The sequence below is a fragment of the Ovis canadensis genome, chromosome 2, assembly GCF_042477335.2.
Source record: "Ovis canadensis isolate MfBH-ARS-UI-01 breed Bighorn chromosome 2, ARS-UI_OviCan_v2, whole genome shotgun sequence".
In the NCBI taxonomy this organism is placed as follows: Eukaryota; Metazoa; Chordata; class Mammalia; order Artiodactyla; family Bovidae; genus Ovis; species Ovis canadensis.
Genome location: NC_091246.1, coordinates 36,110,497 through 36,129,877, shown reverse-complemented (window position 1 = coordinate 36,129,877; position 19,381 = coordinate 36,110,497). Strand labels below are relative to the sequence as shown.

Genomic DNA, 19,381 nt, shown 5'->3' with positions numbered 1-19,381 from the left:
CGATTTCCCAGACAGGACACAAAAAAATTTAGCCATAAAAAAGCCACAATAAATTAAACTATCATTAACAGAGTAAAATGTTAAGCAACAGACTGAAAATATCTACAATACCAAAAACCAACAGAGATCTTGAAACCCAGATTTTATACAGATAGCCTGCCAACCAGTAAAATACAACCCAACTGAAAACCAGTCAATAGACTGAAATAAGAACTTCACAAAAATGAAATCTAAGTGGCCAATAAACAAAGGAAGGGGACTAATCCTAAAATAATTGGGTAACTTTAAAACCTCTGACATGAAAAATAAATAAATAAATAAATAAAACCTCTGACATGGGACTTCCCTGGCGGTCCAGTGGTTAAGAATCTGTCTTCCAATGCAGGGGATGCGGGTTCAATCCCTGGTTGGGGAACTAAAATCCCACATGCCACAGGGCAACCAAACCTGCACACTGCAAATAAAGAAGTCTGTGCTGCAATCAGTGAACACGCACACTCTATAGAGCCCATGATTCACAACAAGAGAAGTCCCATGCACCACAATGAAGACCCAGAGCAGCAAAATGTAAAAAATAAAAAAGTAAAAATACTGTAATAGATTCAGGCACACAGCAGAGGGATTCAGCCATACACACACGTATCCATTCTCCCCCAAACTTCCATCCATTAATCAACCATATATACCCCAATACAAAATGGCTTAAAAAAATAAATAAGTAAAAAGCAAAGTAGAACTAGTGACATATCCACTGAATAGTCCAATATTAAAACTGTTACAGGGCTTCCCTGTTGACTTAGTGGTAAAGAATCTACCTCCCAATGCAGAAGACATGGGTTCAATCCCTGGTCCAAGAAGATCTCACATGCCATGGAGCAACTCAGCCTATGTGTCACAATACTGCGCCTGTGCTCTAGAGCCCAGGAACTGCCAACTACTGAAGCTTGCACGCCCTAAGGCCCAAGAGTCACAACTACTAAGCCTATATGGCTCCACCACTGAAGCCAACACAGTGAGAAGCCTACACATCATAACTAGAGACAAGGCCCCACTGGCTGCAACTAGAGAATAAAGCCTGCACAGCAATAAAGACTCAGCACAACCAAAAATAAATAAATACAATTATTGAAATAAAAATCTACTGAACAGCACAGGGAACTCTGCTCAATACTCTGTAATGATCTATATGGACTTAAAAAACTAAAAAAAGAGTGTGTGTATATATATATGTATAGCTCATTCACTTTGCTGTACACCTGAAATTAACACAACATTGTAAATCAACTATGCTTCAATAAAAACCTTAAAAATAAAGTTTGTCTAAAAATTCTAGTTTTAGGTAGCAGACCAGAGTGGCTATGAGACACAGAAATCACAACACAGATGATCACCCAAGAATAAGAGACGGTCATCCATGAGCATAATTAAGCAGAGACAGTTAAGACCTGGTATCCCAAAACAGCCACAACCTTAAAAGCTTCTATCATAGAATGGTAGTGAATGCTTTAGTTGAGCCCTTAGTAACATTTAAGGGCTAGAATCCTACTAACCATGAATTGCCAATGTTGGGAAGGATAGTTTGGCGCTCTGGACATACTAGGGGCTTCTCTGATATCCTAGATGCAAAGGGCTAAGATCTTAGTGGCACACAGTTCAAAATGCACTCATACTCATCATTATTTTACTAAGCAGCTACATCATGCCTCGAACCACTTCCCCACATCGTCTCATTCAATCTTCACAAAAATCTCAAGAAACCAAAGTCCTTATAGACTCAAAGAAATCACTTTCTCCTAAAGAATTACAGCATTGTTGAAAATTAACATCACTGATACTAGAATCCTCTAGCTTCATGAAACTCTTGGTTCTGAGGGGCACCTAAGGCAATTCAAAATAAGAATTTATAGCACTTCATGTTGAAGATCGGAAAGCATTATGAAAGAGATAAGGTACAAAGAGAAATTGTGTAACCCAATTCTTATAAAAATAAATTTTAAATTTCAAATAACTGATGTCAAACAATTTAGGTAATTAGAACTACTCCCAAACAGACTAACATTGGTTTACTCTGAGCAAATTATTCAAAGCTTGGAACAAACTTTACAGAAACAAAGTATAACAATAACTCTCAGCTGCCTGCCACTCCACTGAAAACAAAAATTAGTAAATCTTAATTTTAATTATACCAAATCAGATATGCTCTAGTTTCCCAAATAAGCTACATTTCAGAAAATTTTAATCCAAATATGATGCTATATTTTTACAGAAGAGCCAAAAATCCTGCATGTACTTCATACATCCTTAAACTTCTATTCTGCACTCTACAAAAGGTAGAGGAAATAGTTTACAGTGGCTTCAAATTTTCCAATTTGATCTCTAATATTTGAACTTATCTCTTTTATCTATTATACTTTTATTGAACACAAGGGAAAAAATCAGCAACTAAGCAGTACTGACTTAGGGAAAAAAAATTAGCAATGTTTTTTTTAGAATAATGCAATGCTGTATTTATCGACATGGAATGATCAAAATTTTGCATTAAGTGAAAAATTTAACTTTAAATCAAGAGCATCAAGTTTGATTTTTTAGATTTATTTTTTAATTGGAAGAAAACTGCCTTACTATGTTGTGTTTTCTGCAGTACAACAGCGAAAATCAGTCATAATTATACATTGGCTTCCCAGGTGGCTCTAGTGGTAAAAAACCCACCTGCCAATGTAGGAGACATAAGGGAGGCAGATTCAATCCCTGGGTCAGGAAGATCCCCTGGAGAAGGAAATGGCAACCCACTCCAGTATTCTTGCCTGGAGAATCCCACGGACAGAGGAGCTGGCCAGCTATAGTCCATGGAGCAGCAAAGAGTCAGACACCAGACAGACAGACAGACAGACAGACAGACACAGACACAGACACAGACACACACACACACACACTTCCATTAGCTATCTATTTGACACATGATAGTGTATACATCCCACCCTCTCCTTCCTCTGCTATGTCCACAAGCCCATTGTATGTATGTACCACAACTTTTTATCCATTCATCTGTCTATGGACATCTAGGTTGTATCCATGTCCTGGCTATTGTAAATATTGTTGCAATGAACAGTGGGGTACATGTGTCTTATACAACTGTGGTTTTCTCAGGGTGTATGCCCAGTAGCAGGATTACTGGGTCATATGGTAGATCTATTCCAGGTTTTTAAAGGAATCTTCACATTGTTCTCCATAATTGCTGTATCAGTTTACATTCCCACCAACACCACATCCTCTCCAGCATTTACTGTTTGTAGATTTTATGATGATGGCCATTCTGATTGGTGCAGGGTGATGCCTCATAGTAGTTTTGATTTGCACTTCCCTAGTAATTAGCAGTGTGGAGCATCTTTTCATGTTTATTGGCCATCTGTATGTCTTCTTTAGAGAAATGTCCATTTAGGTGTTCTGCCCATTTTTTGATGGGCTGTTTTTCTGATATTGAGCTGTATGAGCTGCTTAAATATCTTTGGAAACGAATCCTTTGATTAGCATTCTTAAAAATTCTCAAAGCAGCTTTAGATAGGAGGCAGCCCAGACAATATTCTTCTGTAGAAACAAAATTTATTGCAACAAATTATATAAAATGCTTCCATATACCTAGGGAAGAACCCTAACCAAAAAGGATTTTCATAATTTCCTTTAGTTATTTCTATACTACCTTGATAGATATGCTTATTTTTGTCCTTCCGCTCATGTGGCCACCACCAGTTCAAAATGAACATACTGGAATGAGTTTCTAAGGATACGTATTTCTTATAAATGTAAGTTTCCTACTCTGGTCTTGCTCTTGACAACCTACAGAAACTTCCAACAGGCTAGAAAGGTTGAAAAGTATCTCAAGAATCAAAATTTCAACATACTTCAAAGTAAGTTATTTAATGATCTGAAATCAACTCAGCCATCTACAAAACATTCAGTAGCCTTCTCATTTTCTCAACATCATCCAAAGTAAGGTGTTTCACATCAGTGGATTATCCAGCTAATGTTCACGCCTGTGTGAAAACCAAAACTGCTCCCCATTCTACCCAATACAATTTAATTTTCTGACAATACTGAGTTAGTTACTGGTACAGTATCAGCTGCTGTCCTACAATATAGAAATACTGTTCCAGACTCTCAAACTGTCTTATATTTGCTTTTTATCTTCCAGTACATTCTTATCTTTACAGCATACTCTCTTCCCCCTAAATTTGCTATTTTTAATCTGAGGAAGAAGAGGCAAATAAATAATCAAGAATTAGAAGGCTACATAAAATAGAATGCTGTATGAAATGAAAAAATCTAAGATTTAATACAGTATCAACTTTTATGACACAAATCTCATCTGTTCAGGGTCTATTTCATTTATTCCCTGTTCCTGATTTGTTTAGGGGAAGAAAATGAGAAACACAAACATGGTGGGGTAGGGCGGAGACAAAGCATTACCATATTAGGAAAGAATGTTTATGAGACAAGTTAGACCTAAATTCAAACCTTATTTTTGCCACTTACTAGTTGTATGACTTCTAAGATGTTACCTGTCTCTGAGCCTCAGTTTTCTATCACTAAAATGGAGATTATAATTATTCTGCAGGACTAATGGGACAATTAAGTGATGAATATAATATACCTGCGCATAGTACACTCAGGCAAACACTTAAATATTTCTAACCTAACTGTGTGAGGATAAACTCTGAACTATAAACTCTTTAAAATACTGAGTTAATATATGCCTTTATGAAAGTCATCCCTTACCAATATCCCACAATCCAAATTTACTTTTGAATAGCCAGTCTCTGCTTATATTAAATATCCTTACCAAAAAAAAAAACCAAAAAACAGAAAAATCTTGCAAGCTCAAAATAAAATCCCCAAAACTAAAGATTAAAACACTGTAATTTCATTTCCTGCAGAACCACATATTAACAGCATTTAACAATAATTTTCTGAATAGTTGTGTGAATAACATACTGCATTCAAATATTTGCTATTTCAGTATTTTTAAGTCACAGTTCCTTTGAGAGTCTCTACTTTTTAATCGTTTTTTTATTCAGTACTGCTTATATCTCTCAAAAAAAAAATGTAAAAAATACATTTAAGGTTACTCAGACCTCAGGCATTATTCTCCAAATGCCTGAGGTCTGAGTAACCTTAAAGTACCCTCATTAAAAAACAGTGCATAAATCTTACATTAACATGTTGGGCATAAGATAAACTACAGAAACATAAGCAGCTATATGAGAAAAGGGCACCTTCTTATAATTATAAATCTGAACAGTCGAAAATGTTACAGTGCATTATCAATGGAAACTCTTAAAAACTGTATGTTTAAATACATACAGTTTACAAATAACTACAAACTAAATGTTTCACTTTCACATGCTAGCAAACTAAGCTTTTTTCTAGAAGCCAATTCAAGTGAAGTATATAAACTCTGAGTTAGGTACTTTTACATATTGTTTCATGAAATCCTTCAAATAATCTAGTACAGCAGGTATTTAATCACATGTTAAGAATATGGCCAGTGAGGCTCAGAGGTGTAAAGTCGTATTCCAAGGTTAATGCTTTCTCCAAAATGCAGACCACAATATTCCTAATGACAATACCCTTTCCCCTTCTTCAAAAATATTAATATTATGCATTAGGCTGGTGCAAAAATAACTGTGGCTTTGCATCAAACTTTGCCATTTGATTCTGGAATACATTCTTAAATGTGGTTATGTTATACATCACTTAAATGTGCATTTCTCACTTTGCTTTTTGCTAGCAATATTACCTACTATGTACTTTATTTTAGACTATGGAAATGACAAAAAGCAAATCCGAGCAATTTTATGAGTTCAAAATGAATTGCAAAGCAGCAGAGACAACTCGCAACAACAATGCATTTGGCCCAGGAACTGCTAACGAATGTACAGTGCAGTGGTGGTTCAAGAAGACAAGAGCCTTGAAGATGAGAGGAGTGGCCAGCCATCAGTTGGTCTCAGTTGACTACAACCAATTGAGAGCAATCATCAAAGCTGGTCCTCTAACAACTACATGAGAAATTGTCGAAGAACTCAACTTTGACCATTCTATGGTCTTGGGCATTTGAAGCAAATTGGAAAGGTGAAAAATCTCAGTAAATGGGTGCCTCATGAGCTGACCGTAAATCAAAAAAATCGTCGTTTTGAAGTGTCGTCATCTTTTATTGTATGCAGCAATGAAGAGCAATTTCTCAATTAGATTGTTTGACATGTGACAAAAAGTGGATTTTATACAATAACCAGCAATGACCAGCTCAGAGCTTGGACTAAGAAGCTCCAAAGCACTTCCAAAGCCAAACTTGCACCAAAACAAGGTCATGCTCACTGTTTGGTGGTCTGTTGCTGGTCTGATCCACTAGTTTTCTGAATTCCAGCGAAACCATTACATCTGAGAAGTATGTATGCTCAGCAAATTAATGAGATGCACTGAAAACTGCAACGCCTGCAGCCAGCACTGATCAACAGAAAGGACCCAATTCTTCTCCATGACAATGCCCGACAGCCCACTGCACAATCAATGCTTCAAAAGTTGAATAAATTGGGCTATGAAGTTTTGTTTCACTAGCTACATTTACCTGACCTCTTGCTAACTGACTACCACTTCAAGTACCGACAATTTTTTTGCGGGCAAAATGCTTCCACAACCAACAGGAGGCAGAAAATGCTTTTCAAAAGTTTATCAAATCCTAAAGCACAGATTTTTACACTACAAGAAAAAACAAACTTACTTCTCGTTGGCAAAAATGTATTGACTGTAATGTTTCCAATTTTGATTAATAAAGATGTGCTTGAACCTAGTTATAATGATTAAAATTAATGGTCCAAAACCACAATTACATTTGCACCAACCTAATAAATACAAATAATCAATAAATAACAGTGGAATGAGTTAGCTCTTCATATGCCAACATAGAAAGACTGTGAAGATACAAATAAAGAGTAAGGTAAAAGTGTGGGTAATGATCCATCTGCTTAACAGGAATAAGTAGAAAATTACATATGGGTAAATATATCAGTATTTTTCTGAACAGAATTAGATACACACTTAAGAATGGGTTTCCCTTAAAAATTTTTTTTTTTGAGTTTTGTATTAGGGTATAGTCAGTTAACAATTTTGTGACTGTTTCAGATGAACATCAAAGGGACTCAGCCATACACATATATGTTTATTTCACACTTTTCTCATTTGAAATTTCCTAAACAGAATGCATGATGTATTTCATTTTCCTTGCAGTCTGTATTTTTAAAACTAATAAAGCCATACTCTTTATAAAAACTAGAGAGAGTCTTAAAGGCTATTAAAAAAAAAATCTAATGAAAGACCTCGTACCAGTCTAGAAATCTACACATTAGTTGCTTAATCCATAAATCAAGCAGTCTAGTTAGTCATATCTACGGGATATCAAACTCACTCAGAACGGCATAAATTTACCTGGAACAAACCAGAGCTCTTATGTTCTGGTGATGAAAATTATTTGCAAAATAGATGCACATATATCTATATTGTTCATACCTATAATAAACGGAATCTGATATGCTAACTCACTAAGTTTTGCATCAAGTAGATTTGGAGATAGCAACATTAGTCTCTTGAAAAACCTCCCAATTCTAATTTAATGGGATTTTCTTTTTTTTTACAGTGGAAGTTGCTCAGATAAGAGAAACAACTAAAATAATGCCATTGGGACTTCCTTGGTGATACAATGGCTAAGAATCCACTTGCCAATGCAGGGAATGTGTTGGAGTCCTGATCTGGGAAGATTCCACATGCTGCTGTGAAGCATCTAAGCCCGTGCATCACAACTAGAGCCCAAATTCTGCAACTATTAAAGCCCTTAAGCCTCAAACCTGTGCTCCACAGGAGAAGCCACCACAATGAGAAGCCCTGCACACCACAAATAGAGAGCAGGCCTCGCTCTCTGCAGCTAGAGAAAGCCCAAGTGCACCACTGAAGACCAAGCACAACCAAAAATTAAGATAAATATTTTTTTAAATAAATAATGCTATTGGACACTTGATTAAAGTAAGACTAAACATCACATTTTTCTAAGCAAATCACAGTTAAAATATTCCCAACTAAGCACAAAACACTGCAAAAAAAAATCTTTAACACACTATTTGCTCATTCACTCTATAAATATTTGCATTACTCAATGTGTGCCAAGTACAATACTAGGCAGGTACCATGGGATTAAGAGGTAAGCAAAATAGCCCCTATCTTTGTAAATTATTACAGTATGGGGAGGGAAGGATAAGCCCATTTAATCACAAAATGGTATCAGAGATTATAGTCACTGATCTAATTTACAGTGGCAAGTTCAAGCAAACTTCAATGAACTAATACTTATATAAACCTAAATGCTGAAAAGCCAACCAGAGAAAAGTCAAGGCATCTTGAAGGTGTGGACTCCAGAATCAGTCACTGGATTTCAATCTAGGCTCACTATATAACAAGTGTATACATTTAACCACTTTTCTAACCTGAGTCTTGGTTTCTTTATTTTTAAACAACAGGTAACAATAGTACTTTCACCATAAAGTTGTGAAACTTTAAAAAGTATTAAGGCAATATGCCTTAGTATAGTAAGTCTGTAGTAAATATTATGTTACTGTCATTAGCAGCATTGGCAAAAGCTCAAAAGGACAAAGAGCTAGTGATAGTTGGAGGAAAAGACTTAAAAACAGCTGAAATGCAGTGAATGACCAGGGACAGGTAAGTAGGAAACAAAGCATGAAGACCTTATTAGCTATGCTATCGAATTATGAAGTCTCTAACTAAAGTGGCTACTGAACACTTGAAATGTGGCTAGTTCAAATTAAGATATGCTGTGCGTGTAAAATACACACCACATCCTGAACACCTAGTATGAAACAGAAAAGTATCTTAATTTTTAAAATAGCAGTTACATGTTGAAACGATACTTAAGATATACTAGGTTAAAAAATATATATTACAATTACAAACCCAAAAGACAGAAACAACCCAAGTGACACTGACAGCTGAATGGATAGACAAAATGGGATATATACATACCATAGTATACACAGACAATGGAGTATCCTTCAGGCTTAAAGAAGAAGGAAGTTCTGTCACATGCTGAAACATGAATGAAACTTAAGGACACTATGCTAAGTGAAATAAGGCAGTCACAAAAGGACCAATATTATGATTCCACTCTTATGAGAAACCTAAGTAGTCAAATTCATAGAGACAAAAAACAGAATGGTTCTTGCCAGAGGCTGGCAGGATGGGATAATGGAGAACTATTGTTTATAGGTACAGGGTTTCGGTTTAAGATGAAAAGAATTCTAGAGATGGATGGTGGTGATGGCTGCACAACAATATGAATGTATTTAATGTCACTGAACTAATTGTACACTCAAAAATGGTTAGGATGGTAAATTTTATGTTCTAAGTATTCTAATAAAAAATTAATTTTTTAAGTGGCTACGAGAAAAATTATATATGCAGCTTGCATTGTATCTCTACCAGTCACGCTGTTAAACTTAAGTCATGGCAAAATTTTCCAATAAGAAAGGTTTTGAGGAACCGTGTGACAAAATCTGGATCTAGTGAGACCTAATGCCCTATAGTAGGAGTCAGCAAATTTCCGGTAAAGGGACAGACAGTAAATATTTTCAGCTCTATGGGCTGTTCTGATAGTACAGATAACATAGAGATGAATGGGCATGGTGAATTTGGCTCACTCTAGTTGGCTGCTACTGCTACGTCACGTCAGTCGTGTCTGACTCTGTGTGACCCCATAGACAGCAGCCCACCAGGCTCCTCTGTCCCTGGGATTCTCCAGGCAAGAGTACTGGAGTGGGGTGCCATTGCCTTCTCCGCTAGTTGGCTGACACCTGCCTTAAGACATTCACTGTAAGCAACAGCTCCTACCAGCTCAGTCTTAATTTTCAGGAATCGAATAAACCAGTTTTATAGTCATAGCCTAAAATCTTCCATAAGGAGAGGTATTTACTACCATGGAAATCAGCAAACACTACAAATTAGTGCTGTTTTCCCCCCAAAGAACTAGCTGATAAACATCTACTAGCACACCACTTAGCTTAGGTAAAGAATTAACTTCTCTCCTATGCATTTAAAAGCATATTGGCTGGAAAAACAGTCATTCAAAACATTTTTTTTTTTTGTCAGCAACTGACACACAACTGAGTGATTGAAATGAACTGATTAACATCTTTCTGGGTTCTGTGGTTGAGATGAAGCTTCTCAGTTAAGGTTGCTCTAAAAAAGAAAGAAAGAAAGAAAGGCTCTTCTAGAAAAATTGTTTCAGTAACTAGAAGCGAGAATGAACACCCTGTGGCAGTCAAGAGTGTTGAGCTGAAGGGAGAGCAGCTTCAAATGAAGCCATGAGAGGAGGGCAGAAAACAATGAGATTATGTATAGCCAGCTGTCCAAATTCACAAACACAGAGGGAGACTTTGGGACTTGAGCATTTGCAGATTTTGGTATTCACAGTGGGTCCTGGAACCAATCCCTGGCAACACCGAGGGACAACTGTACTGCACTCAGTAAACACTAAGTAACTGGTGGTGGTTCAGTCACTAAGTCATGTCTGACTCTTGCAACCCCATGGACTGTAGCCCACCAAGCTCCTCTGTTCGTGGGATTTTCCAGGCAAGAATACTAGAGTGGGTTGCCATTTCCTTTCCAGCATATCTTCCCGACTCAGGGATCAAACCTGTCTCTCCCACTTTGCTGGCAGATTCTTTCCAGCTGAGCCACCAGGGAAGCACGTCTTTCCAAACCAGGGATCAAACCCAGGTCTCCCTCATTGCAGGCAGATTCTTTACCAGACTGAGCCACCAGGGAAGCCCAAGAACACTGAAATGGGTAGCCTGTCCCTTCTCCGGGATCTTCCCAACCCAGGAATTGAACCGGGGTTTCCGGCATCGCAGGCAGATTCCTTACCAGGTGAGATACCAGGGAAGTCCTAAGTAATATTATCATGCATATGGTCTAGATTCAGTTATAAACAAATATTTACTTAGCCCATACCATGTACTGCTGCTGCCAAGTCGCATCAGTCGTGTCCGACTCTGTGTGACGCCATAGACGGCAGCCCACCAGGCTCCGCCGTCCCTGGGATTCTCCAGGCAAGAACACTGGAGTGGGTTGCCATTTCCTTCTCCAATGCATGAAAGTGAAAAGTGAAAGTGAAGTCGCTCAGTCGTGTCCGACTCTCAGCGACACCATGGACTGCAGCCCACCCAGCTCCTCCATCCATGGGATTTTCCAGGCAAGAGTACTGGAGTGGGGTGCCATTGCCTTCTCCGTACAGTATCCTGGTTTGGGTCATAGTTTATTACAACTTAAAAAGCCTATAATCATGTGATTATTTGATTAATTTTGTGTGTGTGTGCTAGAGAAGATCTGTGGTGGTTCCCAATAGTGTTACCAAAGGGAACCACCACAGATCTTCTCTAGTGCACACACAAAAAATTAATCAAATAATCACATGATTACAGGCTTTAAGTTGTAATAAACTATGACCCAAACCAGGATACTATGAGAAAGTACAATGGGGAATCTCAACCTACTCTGGAAAATCAAGGATACTTCTTTGACAAAGTGACCTTTGCACTGAGTGGGAATAGCCAAAGAAGTGAGAGGCATTCTGGGTAGCAACAACAAACTGCACAAAAATCCTCAGGCAGGGGGCAAAAAAAGTGATTAGCAGACCGAGGAACTAAAAAGTCAGTAAGGCAAGAGCCAAGTGACCAAGGAGGAAAGACGGCATCAGACTGGAGGGGCAGAAAGGAACCTTATCACACAAGGCCTCATGGCCCCATTAAAGTCAAGTCCAAGATCAGTGGGGAGTTGTTAGTTTATGTAGAGGGTAACATGATCTGATTAATATTTTTTAGAGACTGCTCTAGGAGTTAATGGGGGTGCAGGGAGGGAACTGACCAGTAGGCTACCATAGTTTATAGATAAGCAATAATGGCAACTTAGTGAAGTCAATCCTCAATCTTAAAACTACCTACATAATCTATTAAATACCCCATTGCAGCAATTTTTGGCCTCAGGACACCACTATTACAAATTTGAAACCCCACAGAGCTTTTGAAACTCCATGGAGCTTTTAAGCAGGTTAAAGCCACTGATATACTAGAAATTAAAGCTAAAAAATCTTTAAAAATATTAATTCACAATAATAAACTCATTACATTAATAGAAGCATTTTTTTTTAACCAAACGTAACCATTTTCCTAGTGTGAATAACCTTTAAATTTTTGTAAATAACTTCAGTCTCATACTGGAAGACAACTGGAATTTTACATCTGTCTTGGTATCCCACATCTTGCAGATTCTGAAAAAGTATGTAGTTTGTTTTTGAGAAAATTAGAGTGAAAAAAATATCTCGGGAAATTATGAAAGCGGTGTTGACCTTATGATCCTCCTAGGAGGGCTATGGGGACCCCCAGACCATATTAAGAACTGCTGCTTGAGTAATAGAAAGTCAAGTAAGCACAACAAAATGCTCCATAGCAGGAAAGCTACAAAGACAGGCAGTAACAAGCGCTACAGACAATGGCAAGTAACTGGAATCCTCATGTATTGTTGGCAGAAATAAAAACTGGTACAACCACTTTGGAAAACAGTTTGGCAGTCCCAAGAGCAGGTCAATAGACAGCTATCACATGACCCAATAATTCAACTCAAAAGGCATATGCTCAAGAATATGTCCTCAAAAAACTTGTGTAAGTATTCACCTTGGCATTATTCATAATAGTCAAAAAGCAGAGACACTCTAAATGTCCATCAATTGATGAATGAATCAACTGGAGAAATAAAATGTGACATACGCTAGAATATTATTCAGCAGTAAAATACATGCTACAACACAGATAAATCTTGGAAACATTGTGCTTCTAAAGAAACCAGGCACAAGTTTTCAAAATCTGGTGTGTATTTTACCCCTTCAGCACATTTCAAATCAGTCCAACCACATTTTAAGGGCTCAACAGTTAGACATGGCTTGAGGCATGCCTGTGGACTGAAGTTCTAGATCTACACTATAAAGTCTTTGTTTTAAATGATGTTTGTGATAATGACCCTGAGTCAGTGTAATTTCCCCTATCAAGGAAAAGTTCAATTCTATTCAGTACAATATGTACCTTATATCTAAGTACGTTAATAACATGTACATTATGTTAATATTTTTCTAAAAGACTCAAGTGATGAAGATATTTCCCCAAACTACAATACACTGCCTGATTACTTCAGATGACTGTAGTTCAAAATCTTAAGACTATAGTCTAGAGAACTATAAAAATCCCAGAGCAACCTAGTTAGGAGCTAGTATATAGAAGTCCCGTCCTTTCTCTGCACTAATTTTAACCACAACATTCTTCTGGACTTCATCTTGCTTGCTGACACTTAGAAATCCTCAAACTGTTTCCAATAGCAAATAATGAATAAGTAAGAGAAAACATAATCTCATACACAGGGATTTTGCCATTACACATTTAAAAAAATCTATTTACTTATATCATGAAAACCCTTACTAATGAAACCACCTTGGAAAGACATAGTAAAAGTTTATATTCCAACAACCTTTAGGTAGAAATTTAAACATTACCCCATTGAGCACTCAATGAAAAAATAAATTTCACATTAATTTCAAAAACTATAAGCTTTATCATCAACCTGGAATGAGTTTAAATTGAATACAAACTGTATTAAAGTATCCTGTTTCCCCCTGTTACAAACAGAAACAGAGGGAAAAATAAGAAACTTAGTAACCACCTTACAACTTGTTTATACCTTATCCAAGAAATGTAATATAATTTCATTCAATCAATTAGAACACTCATATACATACTACAGAATACTAGAGTGGGTAGCCTTTCCCTTCTCCAGTGGATTTTCCAGACCCAGGAATTGAACCAGGGTCTCCTGCAATGCAGGCGGGTTCTTTACCAATTGAGCTATCACAGAAGCCCTAATACTATTTTGGCACAGTGTAGTAAAAGAATTTACATTACACAGAAAACAGATTTTTAAACTGTAGAAAATGGGATGTGTTTAATAGAAAGCCTAAGCCTTCAATATTATTTTTTGTAGGTCTTCTGCTTATCCTTTTTACCTTTAAAATTAGATAAGAACTTTCAGGACCAAATACTTGTCAATTTTTTTTACAAAAAATTTTCAGTGAAATCTCAACGTCATTAAGCTTATTTTATTGACGAATTTTAATCTGTAGTAAACAGTTTAAATCTGTGAAACCCTTAGAGAAAACCTTAAAATTATAGATGATAGAACTTCTCTTGTGTTCAAGTAGAATTTTTCAAACCACATGAAAACTACTTTTCTTATTCTTGTACATTTTTGCAAATGTACTTCCCCTAACAGAGCCCACAGGTAGTTCAATTTGTCTTCAGGTTCTTAATGCAATGAATGATAAGCTTAAATTTTTATCACATTTTCTACTTCAAAAGAAAGTATTTATCAAAATAAAAATTCAACTACCATGAGAAAAAATTGCTGCAGAAAGACTTTACCTGTTAAAATTTTACTTTGGTTACAGAGGAGTAAAACTAAAACTTGCACAGAATTTGAAATTCTAGTTTCACCATCAAAAAAGTTTAAAAATCCTCACAGATAATAGTATAATAAACTGATCTAAATGAATTTTTCTATTTACAAAATATTCACTTTCTTTCTAATCTTTTACAGTAAAATGCTTAAACACGGCTGCTTTAAGCAGCCAGAATAATGGAGACCTGAACTTGAAATCCTAGAAACAACTACGGTCTTCAAAAGTTAACATGGCTACACACTCACTAGAGTAACAAAAATAAAAAAGACTGATATTATCAAATGTTTGTAGGAATGTGGAGCAACAGGAATTCCCATGCACTGTCAGTGGGATTGTAAAGTACAAGCACTTAGAAAAAAACCCACAGTTCCTTATGAAACTAAACATTCAGCTTCCCTGTTACACACTAAGCATTATTCCACTTCTAAGCATTAACAAGAGAGATAAAAGCATTCATCCAACAAAAAGTTGTACAGAAGTGTTCAGAGCAACTAACTGGAAAAGAGTCCAGGTGACTTTCAATATGAAAATGGATAAATTATGGTGGTATATTCATTCAATGGAAGACAAAAAGCAATAAAAAAGAAAGAACTACTGATGACACTTAATCAGTTCAGTTGCTCAGTCGTGTCCGACTCTTTGCCACCCCATGAATCGCAGCACGCCAGGCCTCCCTGTCCATCACCAACTCCTGGAGTTTACCCAGACTCACGTCCATCGAGTCGGCGATGCCATCCAGCCATCTCATCCTCGGTCATCCCCTTCTCCTCCTGCCCCCAATCCCTCCCAGCATCAGAGTCTTTTCCAGTGAGTCAACTCTTCACATGAGGTGGCCAAAGTAATGGAGTTTCAGCTTTAGCATCATTCCTTCCAAAGAACACCCAAGACTGATCTCCTTGCGGTCCAAGGGACTCTCAGGAGTCTTCTCCAACACCACAGTTCAAAAGCATCAATTCTTCCGTGCTCAGCTTTCTTCACAGTCCAACTCTCACATCTATACATGACCACTGGAAAAACCATAGCCTTGACTAGACGGACCTTTGTTGGCAAAGCAATGTCTCTGCCTTTCAATATGCTATCTAGGTTGGTCATAACTTTTCTTTCAAGGAGTAACATAATAATGAGTCTCAAAACCCTAAGCTGAATGAAAAAGCCTTACCCAACAGAGTGTATACCGTATACCATTTATGTGAAACTCTATATTTAACTTATATGCAGAGTACATCATGAGAAACGCTGGGCTGGAAGAAGCACAGGCTGGAATCAAGATTGCTGGTAGAAATATCAATAACCTCAGATATGCAGATGACACCACCCTTATGGCAGAAAGTGAAGAAGAACTAAAAAGCCTCTTGATGAAAGTGAAAGAGGAGAGTGAAAAGGCTGGCTTAAAGCTCAGCATTCGGAAAACTAAGATCATGGCATCTGGTCCCATCACTTCATGGGAAATAGATGGGGAAACAGCGGAAACAGTGTCAGACTTTATTTTTGGGGGCTCCAAAATCACTGCAGATGGTGACTGCAGCCATGAAATTAAAAGACGCTTGCTTACTCCTTGGAAGGAAAGTTATGACCAACCTAGATAGCACATTCAGAAGCAGACACCAGAAGACTTCGGATTACACAGGTGTATGTATTTGTGTAAACTCCTGGAATGGCAACCGACTGCATTTCACTGCAAGTCAAATTTACCTTCAAAAATTTTAAGTTGAAAACCTGAACTCAATGGTTCAGTTCAGTTGCTCGGTTGTACCCAACTCTTCGCGATCCCATGGACTGCAGCACGCTAGGCTTCTCTGTCCATCACCAACTCCCAAAGCTTACTCAAACATGTCCATTGAGTCCGAGATGCCATCCAACCATCTCATCCTCTTTCGTCCCCTTCTCCTCCCGCCCTAAATGTTTCCCAGCATGAGGGTCTTTTCAAATGAGTCAGTCTTCGCGTCAGGTGTCTAAAGTATTGGAGTTTCAGCTTCAGCATCAGTCCTTCCAATGAATATTCAGGACTGATTTCCTTTAGGATGCACTGGTTGATCTCCTTGCTGTCCAAGGGACTCTAAACAGTCTTCTCCAACACCACAGTTTAAAAGCGTAACATGTACTACTACTTGCAACTTGCTTTGAATTGCATCCAAAAAATAAAATTGACCAATAAATGATTAATTGTTTGATAAAGCAAATAAAGCAAGATGCTAAATGTAGGTGATGGACACATGAGAGTTCACTGCACAATTATTCCAACTTTCCTGTATGCTGGAAAATACTTTAAAAATTAAGGGAGAATTTTATAGGAAAATTGAGAGACAAAAAAATAGGGATTCAAAAGGTGGTCAAAGTTTCTACACATTCTTACTACTTGACAGAACACACCACCGTTCATAATCATATAAACAAATATCGCAATTATTTATTGTTCCTTCAGGGAAACTTACAGGTACGTTTCATTTTTGCTTCTTCATAAACTGTTCACACTGTCTTGGTATCTGCTGACCAACTGTCTGAGATCAATTCAGTAATTACGGAAATATTCTGGGACGTATATTTAACAAAAACTAAAATGATTTAAGTTCCTCAAGATCATTAATTAACGGCAATAACTGTATTCCTAAATAGATTTTAAGCGGTAAATTACTTTTAAATTTCCTCCATTAACTCCAGGTTCGTGCTCTTTCATCTGACTGCAATTGCTAACATGTGAATAACGTTGCTATTCCTCTAAAATCAAACAAAAACCTCCCCAACGACCGGCATCTAAAGAATGACAAATACACTTAGAAAAAAAAAAAAAACAGAACCAGCATGTCGTCAACGAAAGTCATCCACCTTTCTCCTTAAGCCTAGTTCTATTAAGATTTGGCTGAAAGCAATTTCTACGTCATAGCTCATTTTTTTCTTTAAAGACTGGAAGGTGGGAAAGATTTCAGCGGTCAAAACGCAGAACTAAATGCACACGTGCTCCTCATCCCAAAAATCTACTTTAATCCCCAGGCAGGTAAAACAATGAGCACCCCCTTTTTTTCTCCCCCTCTTCAAGAGACAAAACCGCAGACCGGGCTAAGCCAAACCCTCGCCCAGCCTCCACTCCGCCCGAGCCAGGCGGCGGGTCTCTTTCCTTTGTGCAGAGTCAGAGGGAGGCGGCTGGAGGCGGGGAGCTGAGGGAGGAGGCTGGGGTCGGCGGACGCCGGAGCAAGAGGAAGGCGCCGAGGAGAGCGGCATCGGCGAGCCCCATAAACAGGCCAAGAGGCCACGCCACAAACCTCTGCGGTGTCCCCAGGAGCAAACCCACAAACCTGGGTGTGATCTAATTTGGGATCAGACCCCGGAGAATGGCCGAGGGCACCTCCGGAGACGACCCCTTACCCTCAAGCCCTTGCAAAACAGTCTCCTCCTGCCGCTGGCGGAGGTCCTGCCGCCATCCCCACCCCGCCCCGAGCCTAGCGCGGCCCTCACCTGCTGGACGGAGCTGTTCTCGGGCACTGCGAACTCCTCCTTCTCCTTCGGGGTCTTCACGGTGACTTTCATGATCTTGGGTTCCGTGGAGGCGGTGGCGGCGGGGGCGCCGGCACCTTCGGCCGCGGCGGCGTTGTCCTGGGAACTTGGAGGGCCGCCGCTTTCACCATTCTCGGCCATGGCGGCGGCGGTGACTCAGGCGCAAAGGAGGGAGCGGGTGAGGGAGCGGGAGCCAGGCAACGCCAGAGCCGGCCTGGCCGGGCAGCGGAGAATGTGGGGCACGCTACCTCAGTGACAACTGGCTCAGGGCCGCCCTGGCGGGCGAGGAGCCGCGGAGCTTGGCGTGGGCTCCGGCGCAGGCCCGAGTCGGGCGCTCAGCAGCCGCTGTGTGTTCAGACGGCGATGAGTCGCAGCGACATCCGCAGCAGCCACTGCCACCGCCGCTTCCTCCTCCCCGCCCCTCCCCCTACGCCGCTCTGCCCGCGCCGCGCGGGGCACGCTGGGTAAGGCGGCTGGCGACGTCGCCGAGTCATGCCTGGCCGGCGCGGTTTGGTTCTCTGAGTGCTTTTCTTTCCCTCTCCTGCTCCATTGCTCAAAGCGTAGGTGCGTCCAGAGTGAAGGACTAAAAACAAAGTGGGGTGGAAGAGGTCAGTTCATTCCTTCTTATCTCTTTCACCAAAAAATAAATTGGGGGGGTTCTGGGAGGCACCGTTAAGGGCGCACGAGGATGACGTCACGGCTAGCGAAATTACTGGAAAGGAAGCTAGACCACCGGGCTCTGCGGCCGGAATTGCGCCTGCGCGATGGCAGGCCCGCTAGTTCCCCACCCTCTCACCTCACTCTGGCGGTTACGGTGCGCATCCCCTAGGAGCCTGAGCTTGCTTCACGGTGTACCCCACGGGGAGGAGGGTCTGGAACAAATGCCCGCGAGGGTTTTTTGTAGTTGATATTTAAATGTGCTTAAATTTCGCGTACTTTAAAAATTTTAAACGCTTGCTTTTACTACACGGTGCGCATGGACGGAGTACGCCCCTATCGCCCACCCTGCTCTATTCCGAGTAGTGAGTGCTCTGGGGCCAGAGCCTCCCATCCTGGTCAGCCAGGTTTGGTCAGGTGATCAGGCCTCCTATGTTGGCAATGGCGCGCTAGCCCACCTGTGATTCTCTGTGAATACTGTCCCGTAAGATGTTTAGGGCAGAAACATAGTATCCAAGGCATGCCCTCCCGGCTGGGACAGCACAATGTAGCTGAGGTGTTCATTTTATATTCTATCAAATTAACTTACTGCTCTTTCAGCCTTTAGGTGACACAAAAGGTTCA

The 19,381-nt window shown here is 39.5% G+C and overlaps 1 protein-coding gene across 2 annotated transcripts in view; it reads right to left on the bottom strand.

The window, feature by feature from the left end:
• The window catches only part of UBQLN1 (ubiquilin 1), a 54,055-nt gene extending 35,305 nt beyond the window's left edge, over positions 1-18,750 (bottom strand). The window contains exon 1 of one of the 2 annotated variants that reach the window (XM_069575838.1): positions 18,062-18,750. In XM_069575838.1, coding sequence (XP_069431939.1) covers positions 18,062-18,241 — 180 coding nt within the window. In that variant the 5' untranslated portion in view covers positions 18,242-18,750. The remainder of the gene's footprint in view (positions 1-18,061) is intronic. The other variant, XM_069575839.1, reaches the window with a different exon arrangement.
• Between the last annotated feature and the right edge of the window lie 631 nt (positions 18,751-19,381).